The sequence below is a fragment of the Triturus cristatus genome, chromosome 5_1 (assembly GCF_964204655.1).
Source record: "Triturus cristatus chromosome 5_1, aTriCri1.1, whole genome shotgun sequence".
In the NCBI taxonomy this organism is placed as follows: Eukaryota; Metazoa; Chordata; class Amphibia; order Caudata; family Salamandridae; genus Triturus; species Triturus cristatus.
The window spans coordinates 769542109-769565058 of NC_140587.1; the positions used below are offsets into that span (position 1 = coordinate 769542109).

Below are 22950 nucleotides of genomic sequence, written 5' to 3' on the forward strand. Positions count from 1 at the left end.
TTTCAACAAATGTATATCAAAGAAATACACAAATTTTGAAATATTTGAATAAATTCGCAAACAAAAACATGCAATAATCAAAATTTCTGTTTTAGTCGGAAGGTTGGAACGTCTCAAAATGCCGTTTAATTTCTAAAAGGTTAAACAAAACATGCTGTATGCTGGCATATCATTTTGTCTTTTTTATCCAAATGCATGCTCTTTTTGTAAGTGTTTACCAGTGCTTCGAATAATGGATAGACAACTAAAACGTTAATTTTTTAGCTCCAGTTCATCTTTTACGGAGAAATGTACAGTGTAGTACAACATAAAGTGTGGCAAAACTCTAATGGAATCTGTATAGTCATCATTTCATCCTCAAAAAAATAACAGTGCCAATATTTAACTTGCGGTTTTTATTTTACATCCACTCTTATTATATACACCGGTGTTCCCACAGTTCAGGACAGTCATGGTTGAAGGCATGCCTGGCTCGTCCGGTTTTGATCTGGGTAGCATCATAAATTCGTTACACATAATGATTAAAACCGCAAAGGGTGGATGGGAGCCAGGGTCACAATACTTTAGACATTGTTTAAGAAACTATACACCAGCATTTTTGTGTAATAAACATTTAAATACATTTATACACACCCTAACTACAGGCTCTGAAGAATAGTGGGCCCGAGGAATGCAACTAGTCCAAGATGAAAGGCGTGTGAGTACAGATAAAAAGGATGCCTCTGGAGAGCAGGATGATGGAACAAGCTCTCCTGCCTTTTTAGTTTAAGATCCTCCTAGCCCAAAATATTTTCAACCTTGAAGGAAGGGGAACTCTTCACATAAGTTTCAGAGCCATCTCAAGACATGATAAGGGTTGTGGGCAATGTGAAAAAGGAAGCTTACGTTGGCCTATTCTAGTTGCAACCTCTTACAGTGTGCTTTGAACATTTTTTCCAGGGCTGATTTTGTTTTTTTGCCTCCTTGGCCCTACACACACTGAATTAGAGAATATGCAGTAATACTGTACGTTTACCCTCACACATATTACCAAGAAAAACCACAGCAGAGTTTTTTAGAGGGAAATGCAGCACATTCTGAGTTTCGCGGCTCAGAGTGGGAATAAACATGTGTCACTACTTCTTTATCTATCATTCCTAAGTGTGGCACTTATGATTATGTGGTAATACCGTACACATGAAATGCAACACCCCCTATGACCAGTGTTTATTGGGTGTTGTATTATGGCACAAAACAATGTATATGGCTGTAGCGTTCATGATTCTGCAGTAAAAATAACAATCATCAATATCATAAGAGTGTGAATGTTAGGGGCTTTGGTCCAGTGGCAATTAACCAAGCAGTGTTGCTTGATTTATGAATTCAGTGAAATTTGATCCCATTCTTGTTAATGTGGTGCGAGGGGATCAGTCTTAGATGGAAACCAAGCCATTGTGAACACAAATGGAGGAATAGAGATGGAATCTGATCCGCTGTCTATTTCTTTGCGTCTATGACCCATCCCAACATCACTGAAGAGAATCAAGAGCAGGAGCTCCAGAACAAAACTCAGTGTCTCCTTTCCGAAGACTCCAGCTTGTGCGAAAACATTTCTCAGACTGGATGGCTGTCTGTTTCAATCACTACTCTTACAGAAAAAAGTGACTCCATGGGGGTACACAAGGATAATACTCATAAAGTAATCATGAGTGGAACAGTAATGTAATTTAAAATACACGGATGCACTGCAAATTTGTTGAAGTGCCCTAAAAAGTTGAATTAAGTTGCCCACTTTCAGATACACAATAGGCCTTGAGTGTTGGTGCCCCCACACGAATGGGGCCTCCTACATTATCACAACTCAACTGTTTCTGTGGTTCCAACATAACCAATGTTCCTTGTTTTGACATAAATAAGACACTGTTCATGTACACATAGGCTCCGAATTATATTCAGTCCAATATATATTCTTTAACGATGCAGAGATTTGCAGTTTAGTGAGTGTACCGCTCACAGGGTGGAAATCTGTTTACCATTATCACCTGACATAGCTTATTAAAACATAATTACAAATGAGCAGCTTTTAGAATCACACGTGCCTCCCTTGATTTCAGCAGCCACCTTTAAACCACATTTGACAGTAACAAAGTTGGGAGGACAGATCCAGTGCTCAGTGTGGACAAAGTGGTGTGGCCTCGCTCTGTCAGACGGTTCACCAGAGTGTGCCGACGAATGCTCCAGTCCATGGCATGATGTGGTTAAACGGCAGGGCATTTCTTGACGCCAACGGCACCGTGAATTTCTGAAATTTTGCTCAAATCTACTAGGTTGTCGTTGATTTTAATGTTCTTCAGGCAACCACTGTAGGAACTTCGGACAGGAAGATGTCCTATCTTCAAGTCACCTGGAACAGAAAAGACAATTGTAATTTATGGAAAACACGTACCTGTTTCTTTAAACATGTTACTAAGTGTGAGCAGCCTCCCCGGGGCCCATCCGAATTCCTTGCATTATCAGAAACATGTACTACAGACTGACTCACTTCTAGGTGTCTGTGTGAATTGTAAGGTGGGAATTTACTCATTGTGTAAGATGCTAGGGTGCAACATCAAACTCCTCGACAGCACATTAGCACCCTTGCAATTCCTACCACTCTATAGAGATCCTTTTTAGGTGGGCAAGGAGGAAGTCTAGCCTCTGTCGTGAATTGTGACCCTGACTTCTCTTCATGCATTGTTAACATATACTGTTTGTGAAAAGGGTTGTTTGTGTGAGGGGCACTTGTTCACTGGTCTTGCCTTGGTTTCTTAATTTGTGTGACAATCAGCCCCCACCTCGTGGAGCATACCTGGGGTTTGATGCTAACCTGCACTGGAGCAGATCCACATTTCTGGTCTGGGATGCTACATGTATACAGGGAAATGCACCATAATATTTTCATAAACATATTTAGCGCTTCTCACTGGGTATCTGGGATCAGGAATCCATTCATACGAGTATCTCATGGGTGCAATAACAAGTATTTTAATGTGGAACTACCTCAGTATTGTGGCATTCTTGCTGAAAGTTGTACAGGCAGACGCCACCATTTTGAGGTGTGGTGTTTTTATATATTTATCAGCGGTTTTACTGGGGCACAGCATGCACTCATGGATTCAATTTGCTGGCCTTGGTAGTGTTGGCCTGTGAGTGCCTTGCCTTGAAATTGGTGATGTCTTGAAAGGCTTAGCTTTCTGCAAGGACATTTAGGAATGTTACCACCAGCTGAATGACTAAGGCAACACTGACATTAGGTCTGACTTCAGGATGCAAGAAGTATCAGAGTATCAAGTGGGGATGTAGTGGATGGTGGTCATGTGGTCCAAATCATTATGGGTCTTTGTACTGACACTTGGGACATAGATGGAATTTATCCTTGGTGTCTGTTCGACAGGTCCTAAAGCAGAGGTTTGTTGTTTGTTGGACAAATGTGTAAACATTTCTGCAAATGAGAAATCTAATGCTACGTTGACGGCTCACTTGATATTTTGATAGTATTTGCTTAAATACATTTTTAGTAGACAACGTAACTGCAGGTGTAAATGCTGTAAGAGCAGCTTCTTGATGGAAATAGCTTGGCATGTTTCATGTTGGTCGTCTATTTGTTACTTTACACTATGATATAAACCCAGTTTGGAAAATGAACGTTATACTTATTAATTTCATACTAAAAATACATTTAGTCAGTTATTGACTGGATTTTTTAAAACCGCTCTGTGTACTGTGACACCTGCTCTGACGATGACCTTATTTATAGGGCACAATATGCCCTCCTTGTTGGCATCTAGTAAATGCCTCTAATAACAGGTAAGTAATGGCACCATAGACTGATATAACACACAGTAGGTGGAGTTACTGAGCCAGCACTTGAACTTCAGACCTTGTTATACCAAGAGGCTAAACCTGCTCTTCTAAAACCCAACACATGAAAATATTTAAATGACTTCCTGTTCACGTGGGGCACGTACATCATGATTACTTTGCATTTCGCTCTATTCACCCCTCTGCTCGTAATCAAGACTTAGTCTTCACCGCATTGTACTTTGACCGTATAAAGGAGTCTGGAGTTTGAGTTATGCTTTCCTCAGTTGTTTTTATCATTTTAATTTGGAGACGCAGTGTATGGATACAGCTCCCATTGCAAAAACACCATTGTTGCCAGACAAGAAAACAGAGTAAATATGCTCAGGAAAGGTTAATCATTGTGTACATTGTTTCCAAAGATACATCCTGGGAGTGCTTAAAAGAGACACATCCATCTCAAAGCAAGTCCTTTGTGTTACTGACAACTTCCTTGTACTATTAGCTACATTCCGTCACACACCATTGCGCGTCTTCTAGAGGCCACTCATGAACTGAAATACCTCAAGAGTAAGAGTATGCTTTGAAGTGGAGAAATGGGCTGAGAAGATCAACAATCCTACCTGGAATGCCCCCGACATAGAGTGACCCCTTGTTGACGATGGAAGGTGCAGGCGGTGGGCCCACCGTGTGATTGCGCTCCAGGTCCACGTCAAGCTGTATCACATTTTTTCTTCGGATTACTGGAAAAACACACAGCAGTTAGCTCTTGCTCCTCAATTACAGGAGTTTTACACTGAGATGGTGTCTAAATAATTTTAAATGGGGACAAGCAAATCCGTGAGATGCGGGTGACCTCTGGGCTGTAGTGATTTATAAATGTTTTGAGATCGGTCATGAACAGCTTATTTATGAAGAAAGCATAATAGTGAGTCCTCATAAATACAAATACTTAATAATATTGGAACAAAAACTAACACTATTTCTTTGAATTTGATCTCATTGAATTGGTCCATAACTTCTGTCTCTTCATATTGCCTTCATTTTTTTCCATTACTTATCTCATTCCATCAGCTCAATCCTGTGGCTATAAACCCATCCTCTGCTTGGTTTCGGCTTCTCCTCTTGCCCTGTCTGTTAGATTTGTGATTGCCTTTCATGTGCTGCACTGATATGGGGATTTATTGGTGAAGGATCATAAGGCACTAAGGACCAGATATATCAAGCCGTTTTGCGTTCGCAAACGGGCAGATTCGCAGAATTTGCCCGGTTGCAAACGCAAAAACTGCTTTTCCGATATAGCAAACCTAATTTTGCGATTCAGTAACCTGTTACAGAATTGCAAAATGGGTTTGCGATTCGGTATTAGGAAGGGGCGTGTTAAGGACGTCCCTTCCTAATACTGAATCGCATCGGTATGTATGAATGTTTTGTGACCGCAATTGCAGTCACAAAACATTCGCATTTTATCACCTACTTCAAGTAGGTGGTAACCCATTCGCAAATAGGAAGGAGTCCCCAAGGGACCCCTTCCCCTTTGTGAATGGTTGTAAAAGCATTTTTAAGAGCAGGCAGTGGTCCCATGGACCACTGCCTCCTTTGGCTCTTTTTGTAAAGCATCTTGTTTTCCTTCAAGGAAAAAAGGCCTGCTTTACAAAAAAAAGATTGTGTTATTTATGGTTTAAATCTCTTTTATTGAAATTTCAAAACACACAAATAAAATCATGCAGGTTTAGCTATCAGCTCATTGCTGATGTATGGTATATGACTGAACAAGTCAGATCGGGAGCTTAAGCATAACAGTGGGCACGTGCCCAGGCAAGGGAAACCATGCATAAGATAAACAAGAACAGAAAAAAAGGAACCCAAAGAATCCCCCACCCCCCTCCACTCCCTGTCCCCCTCCCGCCCCCACCCGTGTTCCATGTCCACCATCTAGGCTCTCAAAACCCCATGCTGGGCCTCCATCACCCCTCCACCCGTTGTGTGTCAGCAAGGCGCAATAAGCGAAGGTAGTGGGGGCAAGTGACCTCTCGGAATTCGGAAGACAGGAGCGCCAGAAAGGGTTGCCACAACTCTCCATACTTGGACCCCTCTCCTGCCATTGTCAGTGTCAGCTTCTCCATTCCGAGAACATGCCACAGACGATATAGCCAGCCCGTGAAGGTCGGGATACTGGGGGTGCGCCAGTGTGTGAGTATGTTTTGTATCGCTGATCCCAGCGCAGTTGCCATTTGCCGGCCTCTACGGGATCGTAGCTTGTAAGTCAGGGGATTTGGGAGACCCAACAAGATGTACGCTGGGAAACGTGTAATCTCCGTGTTGAAGTGTTTATCCACTTCGTCGATCACCTGAGTCCAGTATGGTTGGATATGTTCACACTCCCACAATAAGTGTACCAGAGTGCCTGTATGGTCGCAGCCCCTCCAACACGTCGCCCCCCTTGTATGGTCCATTAAGTGTAGACGTTCTGGGATATAATACCAGTACGTTACTACCTTTGTGAGGGTTTCAGTGAGCCCCATGTGATCAGCTGAATGTCGGACCCTATAATATATCCCCTCCCACTCTTTGTGGCTGAGTGTTCTGCCCAGTTTCCTCTCCCAGCGCGCCCTGCCGGGATTGTAGGTGTGTGCGGGTCTAGCTTGTAGCATCCTGTATAAGTCGGAAATTAGCTTTTTATCTGACGTGCGCGTAATAAGCCACCGCTCATAGGGGGAAAGACGTCTATCGGCCTCAGGACGGACTCGATCACTGAGCGCCCAGTGCCGAGCTTGTAAGTCCCTAAGTCTCTCCGACTTAGGTAGCCCGTATTCCTGCTTGAATTGCTGGAATGGAATGACTCCGTCAGCGTCATACATGTGGTATAGAAATCGACATCCAGCAGGCCTCCAACCTGCAAAGGCCACCGTGTCCATACCCGGGGAGAAATCGGGATTGTCCATCAGTGGAGTGAGTGGAGAGGGAAATGTGGGGAGTTCATGCTTAATATTAGTGAGGTCCCACACCTCAAGGGGAACGCGCGTGATATATGAAGCGTACAAGTTAGGGGGTCTGTGGTGTTTGCATAAGAAGGGAATTTCCTGCAAGGGCCTCGCTGCTACCAGTGTTTCTCCGATTCCCAACGACTCCACTCAACCAGATGCCGCAGTTGGGCCGCTTGGAAGTAGGGCTGAAGGTCGGGGATCCCGAGTCCGCCTCTCTCTGGGGCGAGAGTCGTTAGTGCCTGCTTCATACGTGGCTTCCGACCGTTCCAAATGAACTGGGCGAGTTCTGATTGCGTCTGTTGTATCTCAGCCGATGGGAGGCTGGAGAGGGATAGTATGAAAGAGATAGAGGATCTGAGGTAAAATGGGCATATTGACTGCCGCCATTTTGCCTAGCCAAGAGAGGGGGTAATGTTTCCATTGACCGACTTCTCGGATAATCTTCTGTCACAGAGATGCATTGTTGATAGCAACTACATTGGAAGAGAGGAGGCCAACTGGATCCCCAAATACGGGATCGTGTCCATCACCCACTGGATGGGAAGTAGACTTTGAAGATGTTCCCGGGTGGATCGTGATAGGGAAGATTGAGAGCTAACGATTTATCAGTGTTCACCTTAAACCCTGCAGCCCATGCAAAGATGTCTAAGTCTGCTAAGCATGCCGGCAGCGCACTTTGCGGATTAGATAATGACATCAATACATCGTCCGCATATAGACTGATTGTATGGACATAGCCCCCGAACTTAATCCTGGAGATTGCTGGGTTGTGCCGCATCCTCTGAGCCAGAGGTTCCATATAGGCGGCAAAAAGAAGGGGCGACAGAGGGCACCCCTGTCTTGTGCCTCTCTCAATGGGGAATCGGGAGGACGTGTGGCCATTCACCCGGACTGTAGCGGTCGGGAACTTATAGCAATTCAAAATGTATGTGCGAAATTTCTCTCCCAGCCCCATCCGCACTAACACCTGCTCCAAATAGGGCCAGTGAACTCTATCGAATGCCTTTTCGGCATTGATTGTGAGCATCATATACTCACCCTGCGTGCGGGAGGCCTTCTCGATGAGGTGGAGGGCACGTTTCGTGTTGTCAGAAGTTAGGCGTTCAGGGAGAAAGCCCGCCTGGTCCGGATCAATAAGACCAGGCATATAAGGTGCAAGGCAGGTGGGAAGGAGCCCAGTATATAATTTAAGATCTACATTTAGAAGAGAGATGGGGCGGTACGCACCACATTTAGTCCTGTCTTTCCCTGGTTTGAGGATTACCGCTATGGAGGCCTCTAGAAGATCCTGTGGGATCACCCCGGGTTCGGCAAAGGAATTAAAAAGCTGGGTGAGGGGAGGGGCGAGCAAGGTACAGAACGTCTTATAGAAAACGACTGAGAAGCCGTCCGGTCCGGGGGCTTTTGCCGGCTTAATCCGGGCATTGGCGGCAATGACCTCTTCCGTGTGGATGTTTCTGTCCAGCTGGTCGGCCTGGGCTTTAGTCAGAGCTTGTAGGGTGAGAGAATCAAGAAAGGCGGCCCCATTGGCGTCCTCCAGCGGACAGCTAGTGTAAAGGTTAGCATATAAATCACGGAACGCCTCGACAATGTCACTATCTTCCGAGACGCGCGTACCATCCCCTCTGCAGATCTCCCGTACCCCCTGCTTTTGTCAAGTCTTGCGCAACTTTTGGGCGAGAAGGCACCCGCACCTGTCACCCCCTGTATAGTAGGCATGTCTCAATCGCAGAGCTGCGAATTCCGCTCTATCCTGGTCAAGTGCCTCGAGTTGTTGGCGCACGGCTTTAAGCTGACGCCACACACGAGGGGCTCCCGTTCTCGGGTGCATCTGCTCCAGCTCTTTAGTTTGCTGGGTGAGTTCTTCCCGCTTATGTCTGCGTTCTACATTGTCTGCGGCTGAGATGGCGATAAACTCTCTCCGAATGACCGCCTTTAGTGCTGCCCACTGTGTTGCAAGTGTTGTGTCAGTGTTGGCATTATGCGAAAGGTAATCGGTGATGGAGCGCTGTATACGCGTGACTACTTCCTCCCGGTGCAGGAGAGTATCCCTGAAACGGCAATCTCTGGCGGGCCGTGGTATGGATGGGAGAGTAAGAGTGGCGAGCACCGGTGCGTGGTCGGTGAGGGAAGCAACTCCTATTTCAACCTCTGTCGCAAGCGCGCGTACCGGTGTAGATGCCAAGAAGTAATCTAGCCTAACAAAAGACTTATGTGCGTTGGAGTAATAAGAGTATTCCAGGCTATGTGGATGGAAACTTCGCCACAAATCGCATAGCCCCAAGTCTTGCAAACGTGCCAGCCCCACTGCCGAGAGTGCGCCTGATTGGTGCGTGCGTTGACAGGATCTTTCCTTTATGTTATCGAAGACGAGGTTCAGATCCCCCCCTAGAATGATATTGCGGTCAGCCGTGGCTGTGACTTCGGTGAGGACGGAGTGTAAGAATTGTTCTTGGCCATCGTTTGGGGCGTAGAGAGAGCCAATAGTGAAGGTTGAGTTACCCAGGGCAAATCTATAGGCCAGTAGTCGGCCCCTGATTTCGGCCTCTTTGTGTAGGACTTCCCCTTTAATGGCCCCAGCTGTAAGGGATATTGCGTTGCTGAAGGTGCGTAGTGATGGGCTTAAAGGTTCTGCGTTTGTGCAGGGTGAGTGCGGACAGGTCCTGGTACAGAACCAGCGTTTGATCGCGGAACGTCAGGGGGTGCATTTGACGGGCCTTTTGAAGGATGTCCTCTTTGATGCGGTAGTCCTGGACGCAGACTAGTATGTCCGACGGCGGTGCCGATGGCGTTCGTGGAGGGCCCACTCTGTGTGCACAGTCTAAACACTGTTCCGTCTCGAATGGCCTGCCCAGGAGACGATTGAAGAGCTCCCTTGTGTACCTGAAAAGGTCCTTCGAGTCGTCATCCATCTTCACTCCTCGGATCCGTATATTGTGGCGCCGGGAGCGATTTTCCAGATCCTCGACGTGAGTCTGGAGATCAACCTGCTGTTCATGGATCCTGATGACCTCCTGCTGCAGAGCCGCCAACTCTGTGTCCCGCCCGTCACTTTTGTCTTCTAGCTCAGCGACTCTCTCCCCAATGCTGTCCACGTCTCTGCGAACCTCCCTGATCTCCGCCGTGAATTCCTGTTTAAGTGTTTGAATATCCTCTCTCAGGGCAGCAAACATAGACTCAAGAAATGCCTTGGTGATCGGTTCTGTACCATCCGCCCTCTCGGATGCTGAGTGGGCCGCTCCCGTCACCATGTTGGCAGACTGTTGACCAACCTGCGCCTTCGCAAACGGGTCCTTCAGGGTCTTGTCCTTACGTCCCCAGGGGGGGACCATATTGTGCCACAATCAAGTTCAGCGAGGCCCCCAGGTGACGATGCCCTCGTCCCCACCCCGACCGCACCACTGTCGTTACTGCTCGATGTTGTGGTGCCCAACTCCTTCTCAGCACATGGCGCTAGCGGATGTCTTGACAGAGGGCAGGCGAGGCAGTACGCCTCAGGGCGCCACCAGGTTCCGCCGTCTCAGGTTATCCACTACAGCACTTCGCGACTCACCCGGCTGGGCTCAGTCCACTGTGCCCCCTCAATCCCTCCAACAAGGGCGTCCGGGTCACGCCAGTAGTGCTGCCAACGGGAATGTGCTTCTCTACCCCCAGCGGGCGGTGAGGCCACCTGGCGCAGGAGCGTCGTTCTCGCTGTCCTCCCCCCCCCGCCGTGTGGATGCAATCTAAGAAAAGAAGGGGGGGGGGACTTGCCTGCTCTCTGGTTCACACGCTGCTGCGGTGGGTAGTGTCCCCTTTGCGCCCCCGCCGGTTGCTCCAGCACCAGGGACCACAATGGACTCACCGGAGCTGACTGTTCTTCATTCCCCTTACGGGAACCACCCGGCAGTGATTATGGACCAGGCCGCAGTCCTTCTGTAAAGCCGCTCTCTCGCCCCAGGCTCTCTAAAATGGCGATCTCCAACTCGCCCGCGTTACTGGCAGCCGAATTCTACCTCCTCGCTCCCAACCTAGTGTATGGTCTCCCGGCGGCAGTGACTGCGCAAACCGGTCCGCGTGGAGTGTGTCCAGGACTCTACCAGGTGCAGGCGCGCCGTTATCGCTGCCCCCTCCCGTCGCGTAGGTGCAGTTAAAGACAAGAAGGGGGGGCACTTGCCTGCTCTCCGATTCGTACTGTGCTGCGGTGGGTAGTGTCCCCTTTGCACCCCCGCCGGTTGCTCCAGCACCAGGCACCACAATGGACTCACTGGAGCCGATTGTTCTTCCTTCTCCTTCAGGGGTCCACCTGGCAAGGATTATGGACCAGGCCGCAGTCCTTCTGTTAGGCCGCCCTCTCACCCCAGGCTCTCTAAGATGGCGGTCTCCGCCTCACCTGCGTTATTGGCAGCCGAATTCCACCTCCTCACTCCCAACCCAGTTGCTGGTCCCCCGGCGGCAATCACTGCGCAGACTAGTCCGTGTGGGGTGTGTTCACAGACCTCTCTACTTTTCGCCGGTGGGGCCCACAAGGTCGGGCCCCGTGGTGGGGTCACTTTACCCAGGGACCAGACCGCTGCGTGCTTAGCCAGTCGCTGTTCGCTTCCACAATCAGCAAAATGGCAGCCACCCTTCCGTCTGCAGGGCTATCTGCTAGGTCCGTTCTTCACCTCTCACACCCTCGGGTGCCTCCTGAGCTCAGAACCCTTCCATTCCGGTCCGGGGAGCAGGTCCAGGATCGGGCACGGGCAATTCCTTCCTCCGCACCCCAGTCGCGGTGGTCCGGTGATCGGCGGCCTCCCTACCTCTCACCTCTCAGTGGCGCATCGGAGTCGTGGGGAACACTGCTGGGCAATCATGCCGCTGCTCTGTTACGAGAGGGCGCCAAAGTCGCTGTGGGGCCCTCGACCGTGTCCGTGTGGGCTCGGGATCGGCGGAGTCACTCCCCAAGATGGCGGCCCGAGCCCTCCGTCTTCTCCTCAGCACCCCACCGGGCCGCCGCCAGTGCGATTCCGCAGCTCCGCCGCCTGTAGAACCTCGTCTGGTGGGTCGGAGCCCCCGATGCCAGCCGCTGCTCCCGCCGGGCTGTTCGGGGACCGTCTCTCCGTCTCTCGGGCCGCGCACGGCTCCGTCTGCAGACCCCAGGCCTCCCTTCGCGGCCGCGCTGGCGTGTCGCGCTGTTAGGTCTCTGCTGCACTGCCCGGGAAATATGCCCTTCCGGACTCCACCACCGCCCCAGGCCAACAGCTGGTCAGCACCGAAACCCAACCGGCCCGATGCGTGGGCCGACAGTAGCTAAAACGGCCAGAAAGCCGGTGCTGTAGCAGGCCGTCGGCGGGAGCTTCAGAGCAGTACGTCTGCTCACACCGCCATCTTGACCACGCCCCCCTAGATTGCGTTATTTAAAAGCAATCACGGACATGGTGGTCTGCTGATCTCAGCAGGCCACCATCCCCGTGATTTTTGCAATTCCTAGGGGGTCGCAAATTGCGACCTACCTCATTAATATTCACGGGGTAGGTCATTTGCGACCCCCTAGGAATCGCAAAATGTGTACTATACACCTTCATACATTGCATTTTGCTATTCCCTAATTGCGAATCCTTGTGATTCGCAATTAGGGATTAGCAAAATGCTATATTCGTACATCTGGCTCTGTGTCTTTACAATGAGCAAATAGTTCCATTTACAATCTGTGACTAATAGAGGTTTTCTCACTTTTTGACAGCTCACGTAAATCCTTCCTTATACAATTGTGATAAACACCCCCAACTGGCCAAGCCAACGTATGGCGAGGCTATCCTTATTGTGGGACTGGAGCCATTATAGATATAAATATATATAAATATAAAACATGGGCCTACATTTTCAGGATTCACCTAAGAACTGGGGTGCCGTGCTCATGCCTTTTGCCCCCTTGAGAATGATTCCCCATCAATTGAAGTCCAGTGCTGCCAAATGTCTGTTTGTCTAGACTATGAATATTATTTTTACCTAAAAATAAGGTTTGCCCTTAAAAAAAAAACAAATGGTAATAGGCAATCTGTGTCACTTCTCCATCACTCCACGTGAACAAATCTCTACTGACAATATCATGACTATACCTGACTGCAAACGTGGCACACCCTATTCTCTGGTATTAACATTAACAGCTCTGTGTTAAAAACCCTGCATTACTCGTCCTGCGAATATAGACCACAGCATGGATTTGTAACCTGGCAATGCTTGAAAGGCAGGTTTAGGTGACTCAAATGAAAGTCTCACCGCCTCTCAAGTAGGGTGTTTTGAGAAGAGATACAACAATATCAGAATCTGATATTAATAAGGTAATGAACCCAACAGTGTGGGGATGAGCAATTGTCCCAGAGTGTATCAAAACATTTAGGTGCTGATTACAAGTTGTTTGGAGTGGAATTTTATTGTGGAACTCCGCTCTACGCGTTTATCAATGTTCTGGTGTTCCCGCATCTGGATTTTACAGGTGCCAAAACATTGGACTTGAATATCCTGTCTGGAAAATCAGGCCAGTAAATTCACTTTGAGAAAAGGCGGCATTGCTGCCTCAACATGTCCATTGCCCCCACCAAAATGTCTGCTAAGGCATGGAGGAAGTACATAATGGTCGCCCTTGTCAGGCAACATCATCTGCGATCCACTAGCGCCCCAGCCCCCTTCCTCAGTCCCTGCCCCCACAAACGAGTCCTTGCAGACATCTACCTCCAATGCAGGGTAGATGGCAAATATTTGTATTAAACCTTTCCCCCTAGAATTCCATGTACTAAATCCCAGACAAACAGTTATTCCCCGTTCTGTAGGTTCTAACTCGTAATTAGAGGAATCCTTTGCAGAGATTGCGGCTGGTATTTGTAATATTGGAAGACCGGTATCCCTGCATTATTTACAACTCGTAATCAGGCCCATCGGAGTTCTAATCGCTGCTAAGTAGACTGTACTTTAAAAACAAATTTTTGATTAAGTACAGGGCAGAATAATAAAGTCATACAAACTGAGAGATTGCCGTTGTGTGATCGATACAAATTCCATTGGCTTATGCACGTCAGTAATAGAGTTAGTACATTGAATAAAAAATATAATAATAAAAACCCCTGCGCCCCCCCACCAACCCTCTCACTCTGAACCCTCATCGGCCGCTGACAGAGGGGTGGGTACAAATATATCCTCTATACCTATTCCATGCTCCCCAAATTCTCCCCCATTTTTGGGGGCATCCCCGATTGATACATGCCACCCTCTCTACCACCATGGCCCCATCCATGTCTTTGCACCAATCACGGCGCGTTGGCGAGTACCGTGAACCCCACAATCTGGCTATATTACGTTTGGCAAACATCATCCCGAGGGTCGCCCAATCCTGTGCTACGTGGTTAAGATCAGTGGGCTCCCATATGTTTAATAGACATCTTTTTGGTCTGGTACCACTGAGACTTCCCCTACTTGAGATATAGTTCTCATTACGGCTGTCCAGTATGGCATTATCCGCAGACACTGCCACATGGTGTGATAGAACGTACCCTCCTCCCCGCAATCCCTTAAACAGAGCCCCGTACTTTTTTTTTTTGACAAAGCTGCACTTACCTGCTATTGTGTGCCACTGCCCATCGCACAGCGACTGCTTCGGTATCACCATCGTCGAGAACTCCCCAGCACCACCATTCACAGTGGCAGTCAGCTGCAACACAGATACCATTTACATTAGTAAGGATCAAGCAAAGAGCAAAGCGACCAGAGTGCTCTAGTGTTCTGCGTTGTGAACCGTTTCAGCTTTAGGCCTAAATAGTGCAACCCACTTAAGTTCAACCCTCTTCCGTTCTACCCTGCTTGACAAAATGCCAGAAGACCCACATAGTGTTACCCTTTGGATCTACAAAGGCCAACATAGATCCCAGGTGACATATATCCTAGTACACAGAGTTTGTGATTAATTATCTGCAAATAAACAAAAAAGGTGGACATTTCTAAACAGAACAAAAATGTGTGGTTTTTGGTTCTCCCTCTCAGACTACCTTTCAAGGCCCCCAAATTCAGTAAGATCCATTCCATTGAGTTGTCTGTGAACAAAGCTTAAGACCAATTTGTAGACTGACAGAAGACACGGACAATGTTTTTCTCAACCCATACAGTAACTCTGAACTTCCCACATAAGTTAAGGTATCTTCTTCTTTCAGCATTCATATCAGTGGTGTCAGCAGGGTGAGAAGTGCATTAATGATGTGAAAGAATTGCTCGGTTAGAGCAATATTCCATTGTGCTAGATGGTGGGCCCATGCAATAGCACACATTATCAAACAAGTGGCTGAGAAGAACACCCCTTCACAGAGTGAAGCTTTTCACTACTTTGACCCAGTAATGAAACAAACTTCTAATTTCCTTGTATTTTGTACCAATAGGAGAGCAGAGGACCAGAATATATGTTCACATAAATAGAACAATAATGCCTTGTTTGACTAATACATCACTTTGAGTGAAGGAAGAACTCACCCTTCCCACTTCCATGTGCAGGCTCAGGTAGCCAACTTCGGTGTTGCCGGCGTGTATCAGGACGCCAGTGAGATTGCGCGGTCGAATACTGAACACCATCTCAAATTCCAAACCCAGCACAAAAGAGCGATCTGTGAGGCAAGGTAGGACACACCAGGTTCAAGTAAGGGACAATACACTTTTCTGCATATCAAGAAAGGTCTTATATCTGGTGAAGTGCAACGCACCTATGAGGAGATGCCCCCCGGCATCTGAGAAATAGACCCCCTTCTCCGAAGCACCTTCGAAACACGGAGCGACCCCGAACAGCTGAGTTGGAGTGGTCATGCTCTTTCCATTCATTTTGAAGTTCCCTAGGCAGCCGATGACACTTTTCTTTGGTGTACTCTGGAAGTGAAGGCGGATAACATTACGAATCACACAGCCAACATTTCACATATAACACTGTTGCACAGATGTATTATGTATATTACATTTGTATATAATGGCACTCTGCCCAGGACTGGAGTTAGTGCAGTTGAGCCTTGGAGCGAAGACCTCCTTACACGATAACAATAAGGGTAGAACGTAGGAGGCTAAATCACAAATAATTCCGAGGTTGAGCTTGTGTTCACACTTAAAGTAGTTTACCACAACTGACATAAACTGCCACACCTATAGGTAGCTGAGCTGCCACCCCATTTTACTTTTTATTAAAGAAAACAATTTACATCCATCGCTGGTGCAGTATTTCAAATTTGTTAATTAGTAGGCATACAAAAATGTGCATGCTGAGGCATGTACCAGTCTGGAACGGATGTGGTCCAGTAGGTAACTGATCAATTGTCAAACCTGTATAGATTTAGTTTGGAATCCTAACTTCCCTACATGATTAGATATTGCTATCCTAGGTAAATCACTTGACCTTTTGCCTTCTTGTCTTAGCCCACCAAAAATTACAGTGCTTACATGCTTACAGCATGGCTGTGCATGGAGCTTTAGTAAAGTCCTCCACTTGTGCCAGTGGTTTATCCATTTTTTGGTCTGACAGAAATCCTATTGTCTTCAGGTACCCATCGTTCTGAAGGAATGATGATATGCAGAGATTGGATTGAGTGGCGTGCTCTGCATAGAACAGAATCCTGTTCACAGCACAACACAGTGTCACGTTGCGGAAGGGTTCACAGCATTACTTTCTGCTTCAACCTATAGAAGTCAGGTGAAATGGATGTAAAAGTGGCGTTTGTGATAACACTCACTATATCGTATGTAACTGACATGCACACTGACGACTGCTACTTTACATCTCTCTTCTCTCAAGTTTTAGTACACAAGCGTCAAAGCAGACAACATTCAATGAGTAAAAACACAGTGAAGCATGTATTTATTTACGCTCACACAATCTATTTACCTTTCAATGTCTCATTTCTAAAATGTTGTCTTCTTTGTTTTTTTTAGTGTTTTATTTTAAGTCGTTATTTCTTTTCTTTTCTTTTGTTTCTTTACCCATGTCTGAGTCTTGTCGTGTAGACGTTCTTGTGAATTTAGTATACGCAGAAGACTGTATCTGATTTTTTAATTTTGTGCCATTGCTATATTCTGTATATTTAGCTTTTCAAATACTGTAAAAATAATATTTAACAAGAAAAGCGCAATAGACTCTGATTTGTTGTGCTGCGTATCATGACTAACATAAGTGATTGTGCAAGATTTAAGATTAGGGTGGCACCGAATACACGCAGGGTATGGTGAACAACAAAAATAGACTTTAAAAGATGAAGGGCCATGCTAGCAACTGGTGTCAAGAAACTGAGAGGAGACTGTAGGAAGCTGGCTCTGTATATACTATTCCAAAGTGAGGTATAGTGTGCACAGAGTCAAGTGGAACTCAAAAGGTAGGCAGAGGTAAAGTAGATAGCACCTCACTCTCTATTTGTGTTAGTGTGGTCGAGCAGTAAGGCTTTATCAGAGGACAGTGTTAAGCATTTGTTGTACACGCTCAGTCAGCAAATGAATTCACACACACAAAGACTGAACTTCAGACCACTTGTTTTTGTATAATTATTCTTTTAGTTATTTTATTTTCTAGAACCAAGCAAGCCTGGCACAGGTAAGTGATAAATACTTTGCAGTAAATATACAGTTGTAACACAATTTCGATTGTATTTGTATATGCACCTTGTTTTGATTTTAAGTACTGTTGCTGGGAAATGCAATGCTTTGGAAATACAGTACATATACTTTGAATGGGCTTTTTAGTAAAATGACCAGTACATTACTTTCAGATTACTTTTCTTACACAGTGTAGTATACCTGGATACTACACTGGGACATTTCCACTAAACAGGTAAGTAAAAGTGTTTTTGTTATTTAGTACAGTTGTAAAAGGTTTTCATAGATTTTCCAACTCCAGACTTAGAAACTTTTCATTAAAAAAAACAGTCAATGTTATCCTATGGAGGAAAATATTGTTATCCGTTCAAAGGTAAGTACTTTGTTGTGGAAGTTGGTATTCTGGGGTTAGACTCAGGGGTCCCCCAGGGTCAAGGATGCACTCTTGTTATACCCTCAGTGGCACTAGGGCGGCCGGGTGCAGAGTGCTGAGGCCCAATGTTATCGAAAGGGGGATAGGGGACCACCAGGTGGTGGCTGCTGATGAGCAGGCCACTGAGTTGTGGGAGCAAAGCTTCTGGACTTAAGCTCAGGGCAAATGGGGGTTTAGGCCAGCACAAAAGATGCACCGTCAGCAGCACTGGGGCGGCTGTGTGCAGAGTGCTATTTTGACGTTGGAAGCCCTGTAGCTTTCAATGAGGTGTCTCCGGTTTGCAAAAGCACTGGAGGCTCAGGGATAAAGGTCTTCTGGGTGCGACCACCACTTGGAAAGGTAAGTTGGAATGTTGGGGGTTGGTTAGGCACAATCGGTTTGGCCATCCAAGGCCGTGGGGCGTTGAGTGCAAGGGTGCCTTTAAGGGCCAGATCTTCGAGGTGGGGACAGGCCAGTAGGGCTGGGGCCAAGTCAGTGGCCATCCTCCTCTTGTTAGCTTTGGAACAACTGTTCGGTCCTTCTTCTTCTTTTCTTCTTCTGGTTTCTTCTCTGAGGAAGCAAGGTTCAGGGGCGCCCCTAAATACTAGATTTAGGGGCGTTACAGGTAGGTAAAAGGTTGGGACTAATGGGTTCTTTCCCTGGGGTGGCTACACCCCATATTATGCCACCCTCCAGTGGGAGGGGGGCATAAGCCTTTCCCTGGTTGGCTGGGTCCCCCCATCTGCAAGATGGCAGGGACTGAGATTTGTGCTTCACCTCGCCTCCCCCACCTGAGGGGTGGAGTTGGCAGAGGTGGGCACACCTCTCTTCCTCACTTGTTTTTCCAGCCGGTTCTCCCGCCCAAAGTGGGGGTCAGAACCAGTGGGGACCAGTTGCTGAAAGCAGCAAGTGGCCTGGGGAAGCTCACAAAGGCGGCAAGCCTTTGAAGCTTCCCCTTTGTGGACCCTGCCAATTCTGGGGAAGGAGGCTTGGCACCTCGTCCCAGGATGTACATTGTTTCAGCCCCAGAGAGCAGCAGGCTCTCGACCCAATCAATCAATCAATCATGAAATATGTAAAGTGCACTACTTACCCGTAAGGGTCTCAAGGCGCTAAGGGGGGTGCTGCTACTGCTCGAAGAGCCAGGTCTTGAGTAGTCTCCTGAAGGTAAGTAGATCTTGGGTCTGCCGTAGGAGGATGGGGAGAATGTTCCAGGTCTTGGCGGCGATGTAGGAGAACGATCTGTTGCCGGTGGTTGCTCTTCGGATGCGGGGGATGGTAGCGAGGGCGCGGTTGGTGGAGCGGAGCTGGCGGTTCGGGGTGTAGAAGGTGAGTCGTCTGTTGAGGTATGCTGGTCCGGTGTCTTGGAGTGCCTTGTGTGCGTGGGCGAGGAGTTTGAAGGTGATCCTCTTGTTGACGGGCAGCCAGTGCAGGTCACTCAGGTGGGGTGTGATGTGGCTGTGTTGAGGGATGTCGAGGATCAGGCGGGCAGAGGTGTTCTGTATGCGTTGCAGTCGTTTCAGCAATTTGGCTGGGGCTCCCGCGTAGAGGGCGTTTCCGTAGTCCAGCCTGCTGCTGCCGAGGGCCTGGGTGACCGTTCTTCTTGTGTCAGTTGGGATTGTGTCAGTTGGGATGGTGTTGAAGCAGGAGGATGAGACGGCGTTGACTTGCTTGGTCATGGAGAGTGTTGAGTCGAGGATGAACCCCAGGTTGCGTGCATGGTCGGTGGGTGTTGGTGCTGCTCCCAGGGCGGTCGGCCACCAGGAGTTGTCCCAGGCTGTGGGGGTGGAGCCGAGGATGAGGAACTCCTTCTTGTCCGAGTTTAGCTTCAGACGGCTGTTCTTCATCTATTCGGCGACGGCTTTCATTCCTTCGTGGAGGTTGGTTTTGGCGGTGAGGTGGTCCTTGGTGAGGGAGAGGATCAGCTGTGTGTCATCGGCATAGGAGACGATGTTGAGGTCGTGCAGTCTGGCGACATGGGCGAGCGGGCCATGTAGATGTTGAACAATGTCGGCTGCGGGATGATCCTTGGGGTACGCCGCAGATGATCTTGGAGGCCTCGGACCGGAAAGGGGGAGGCGGACGCTCTGGGTTCTGCTGGAGAGGAAGGAGGTGGTCCATTCCAGAGCCTTGTCTCGGATCCCTGCGTTTTGAAGGCGTTTGCGTAGTGTGCGGTGGCAGACAGTGTCGAAGGCGGCTGATAGGTCCAGGAGGATGAGGGCCGCGGTTTCGCGTTTGTCCAGCAGGGCCCTGAGGTCGTTGGTGGCGGCGATGAGGGCGGTTTCGGTGCTGTGGTTGCTGCGGAATCCGGACTGGGACGGGTCTAGGATGTTGTTCTCTTCGAGGTAGAGGGTCAGCTGTTTGTTGACGGCTTTCTCGGTGACCTTTGCCGGGAAAGGGAGCAGAGAAATGGGCCGGAAGTTCTTGAGGTCTCTCGGGTCCGCCTTGGATTTCTTGAGCAGGGCGTTGATCTCAGCGTGCTTACAGCTCTCCGGGAAGATCGCGGTCTCGAAGGAGATGTTGATGGCCTTGCAGAGATGGGGTGCGATGGTGGCACTGGCTTTGTTGAAGATGTGGTGTGGGCATGGGTCAGACGGGGAGCCGGAGTGGATGGCGTTCATGATCTTGATGGTGTCGTCATCGTTGATGTAGGTCCAGGTGAGCAGGGGGTCGCTGTGGGTGGTGGCCGTGGGGTCTGAGGTGTCGGTTGTCGGGGTGGTCAGGTTGTCGAAGCTGTCGTGGATGTCTGCGATTTTTCGGTGGAAGAAGGTGGCAAGGGAGTTGCACAGGTCTTGCGATGGTGGGATGTCGTTGGTGTTGGAGCTGGGGTTGGAGAGTTCCTTCACGAAGTTGAAGAGCTCTTTGCTGTTGTGTGCGTTGTTGTTGAGGCGGTCCTTTTGGCGGTTCTGATGAGGTGATGGTGTTGGCGCATGGCGGTCTTGTGGGCTTCTAGGTTCTCCAGTGTCTGTTCGCGGTGCCATTTCTTCTCTAGTACCCAGGGGTCCAGAAACATGTCTGCTGGTGGCAGCTGAAAGCAGCCACTCAGCCTGGACAATAGCGGTAGGTCGTTTTTCAGGGGGCATCTCTAAGATGCCCACTGTGTGCATTTTTCATTAAATCTCACACTGGCATGAGTGTGGGTTTAATGTGCTGAGAAGTTTGATACCAAACTTCTCAGTTTTCAGTGCAGCCATTATGGTGCTGTGGAGTTCGTAATGACAAACTACCAGCACCATATACTCTTAATGGCAGCACCGCACGTACAAGGTCTAAGAATGGACTTAGATACTGTAGGGGTACAGGGCTCATGCACCTGTACCCTCACCACTGGTATAGGGCACCCAGCTAGACGGGTGGCTGACCTATGCCAGCGAAATGGGTTGTAGGCATGGCACACAGGGATGTATGCCATGTCGACTCTTCACTTTGTTCTGCACCAAGACACGCAGCCTGCAATGGCAGTGTGTGAGTGTAATGGTACAGGACCTTTAAGGGTGGCACAATAAGTGCTGCAGCCCTTAGCGGTCTTCCCTGGTCACAGTGCCCTGGGTATCTGTGGTACCATTTACCAGGGGCTGACCTGTGGCCAGAGATGCCAATTGGGTTTTGTTTTTAGTTTAGGGAAAGAACATAGGCCCCGGGCACCTGATTGGCAGGAGCCCAGGTCACACTCAGTCAAAGCACATCAGTAGTTCTGCAAAAAGTGGGGGTTACCATGCAGACAGAGGGCACTTTCTCACAGAGACTAACATATGTTAGGAATAATTCTGGTAACAACTAATGTACCTATTGATACCTCCAATTGCAATCCAGCTTACATTCTAGATGCTTGTTTATGGCAGACAGTGAGATGATTCGGTGGAAAATATATATTGAGTATGAAGAAGTTCCTTCAGCATTGCAATCTCAAAGGCTTTAATTCCATTAAATGTATTTATGGATAGTCTAAGCTTATTAGTTCAAAATTACATGTTGCAGTTCAGCAGCACACCGAGTGGACACTTAAAAAGCCTGGCATGCTCTAAGCTCTAGGCTTGATCTCTGCATGGTTGTAGAGTCCACAAAATGAACTGTATACATGGCACTTCCTGTCGACTTGTGAGTATCGGTGGGATTAAGAAAAAAGGTATTGAAGTCAGTTGAGATACTTTACACTGATCTCTTTAGTTATTTACGTACATTTACAGAAGCCTCTGTGAGTACCCCAAATATGCTATTACCTGAAGTCTCAGTGCTGAAAAGCCACCCAAGTAGATTGGTGACTTCATGTCAAAGGCGGAATCACTTTTCAGGCTTCCTTTTCGAATCCTCAGGCCATCGATCACAAGACGCCCGTTCTTGCCATCCCGGCTGAAAACCACCTGGTGAAGGACAAAAAGACTGGTATTAGGTATACGTCAGGTCACTCTTTCATAGGCTTCTGGTGGCTTGCCATATTCTAAGCTCACCAGTAGCATACCCAGTCTAAAAGTGGTTCCGGTAAAGACTTCAAGAAAAACTCGCCTTAACTGAGCTAATCATTGATGAAATTGTAACTCAACAGCATGAAAAACCAAATTGTATTTCCCCTACCCTCCCAACTTATTGTTTTTACCACTAACTCCAAACCTATCCCTGTAACTGCTAAAGCGCTTACTACAAGGAGAAATTTCTAATGTTCCCATCTGCATTAACCAGTAGCCTAGCCTGCATGCCATGGGTCCTAGAGTGGAAGGAAATGGACCCGCTAGGTGCTGTTTGAGTTGTAAAATACAACAATAATTTGGGTTGGATGGGTCACTCTAAAACTCTGGGCCCCAGTTCAACTGCTGCACCAATGGATCTACGCTCCTGGTATTAACACATGACACTGAATGACAGTAATAGAACTTAAAAAGAAAATATATATTAATATTTCCCTAAAACATTTTCAGAGATAGCAATAAAACACAACGGTGGTACTTACTGTGTGCCACTTGCCATCGTTGTATGTCTCTCTGCTTCGGATCTTCATTTTATCTCCTTTGCTACCCATTGAAAAGACAAACCGTCCTTTGGACATGTGAAGAGACATGTGAGAGTTCCCCGTTTTATTGGCAACTGAAAATATTAGTCCCTCGGATACCGCTGTCTGCACATCAATAGAGAAGTGGGACCTTTATTGGGGAAGAAGCAGGAGAGATGTCT

At 47.9% G+C, this 22950-nt stretch overlaps 1 protein-coding gene across 1 annotated transcript in view; it reads right to left on the bottom strand.

Annotated features, from left to right (window-relative positions):
• Positions 1 to 380: 380 nt before the first annotated feature.
• The window catches only part of LAMA3 (laminin subunit alpha 3), an 881606-nt gene continuing 859036 nt past the window's right edge, over positions 381 to 22950 (bottom strand). Inside the window, exons 75-81 of the mRNA XM_085605753.1 lie at positions 22730 to 22919; positions 22005 to 22145; positions 15509 to 15668; positions 15282 to 15412; positions 14379 to 14472; positions 4443 to 4562; positions 381 to 2383 (exon numbers count right to left, since the gene is read on the bottom strand). Coding sequence (XP_085461879.1) covers positions 2238 to 2383; positions 4443 to 4562; positions 14379 to 14472; positions 15282 to 15412; positions 15509 to 15668; positions 22005 to 22145; positions 22730 to 22919 — 982 coding nt within the window. The 3' untranslated portion in view covers positions 381 to 2237. The remainder of the gene's footprint in view (positions 2384 to 4442; positions 4563 to 14378; positions 14473 to 15281; positions 15413 to 15508; positions 15669 to 22004; positions 22146 to 22729; positions 22920 to 22950) is intronic.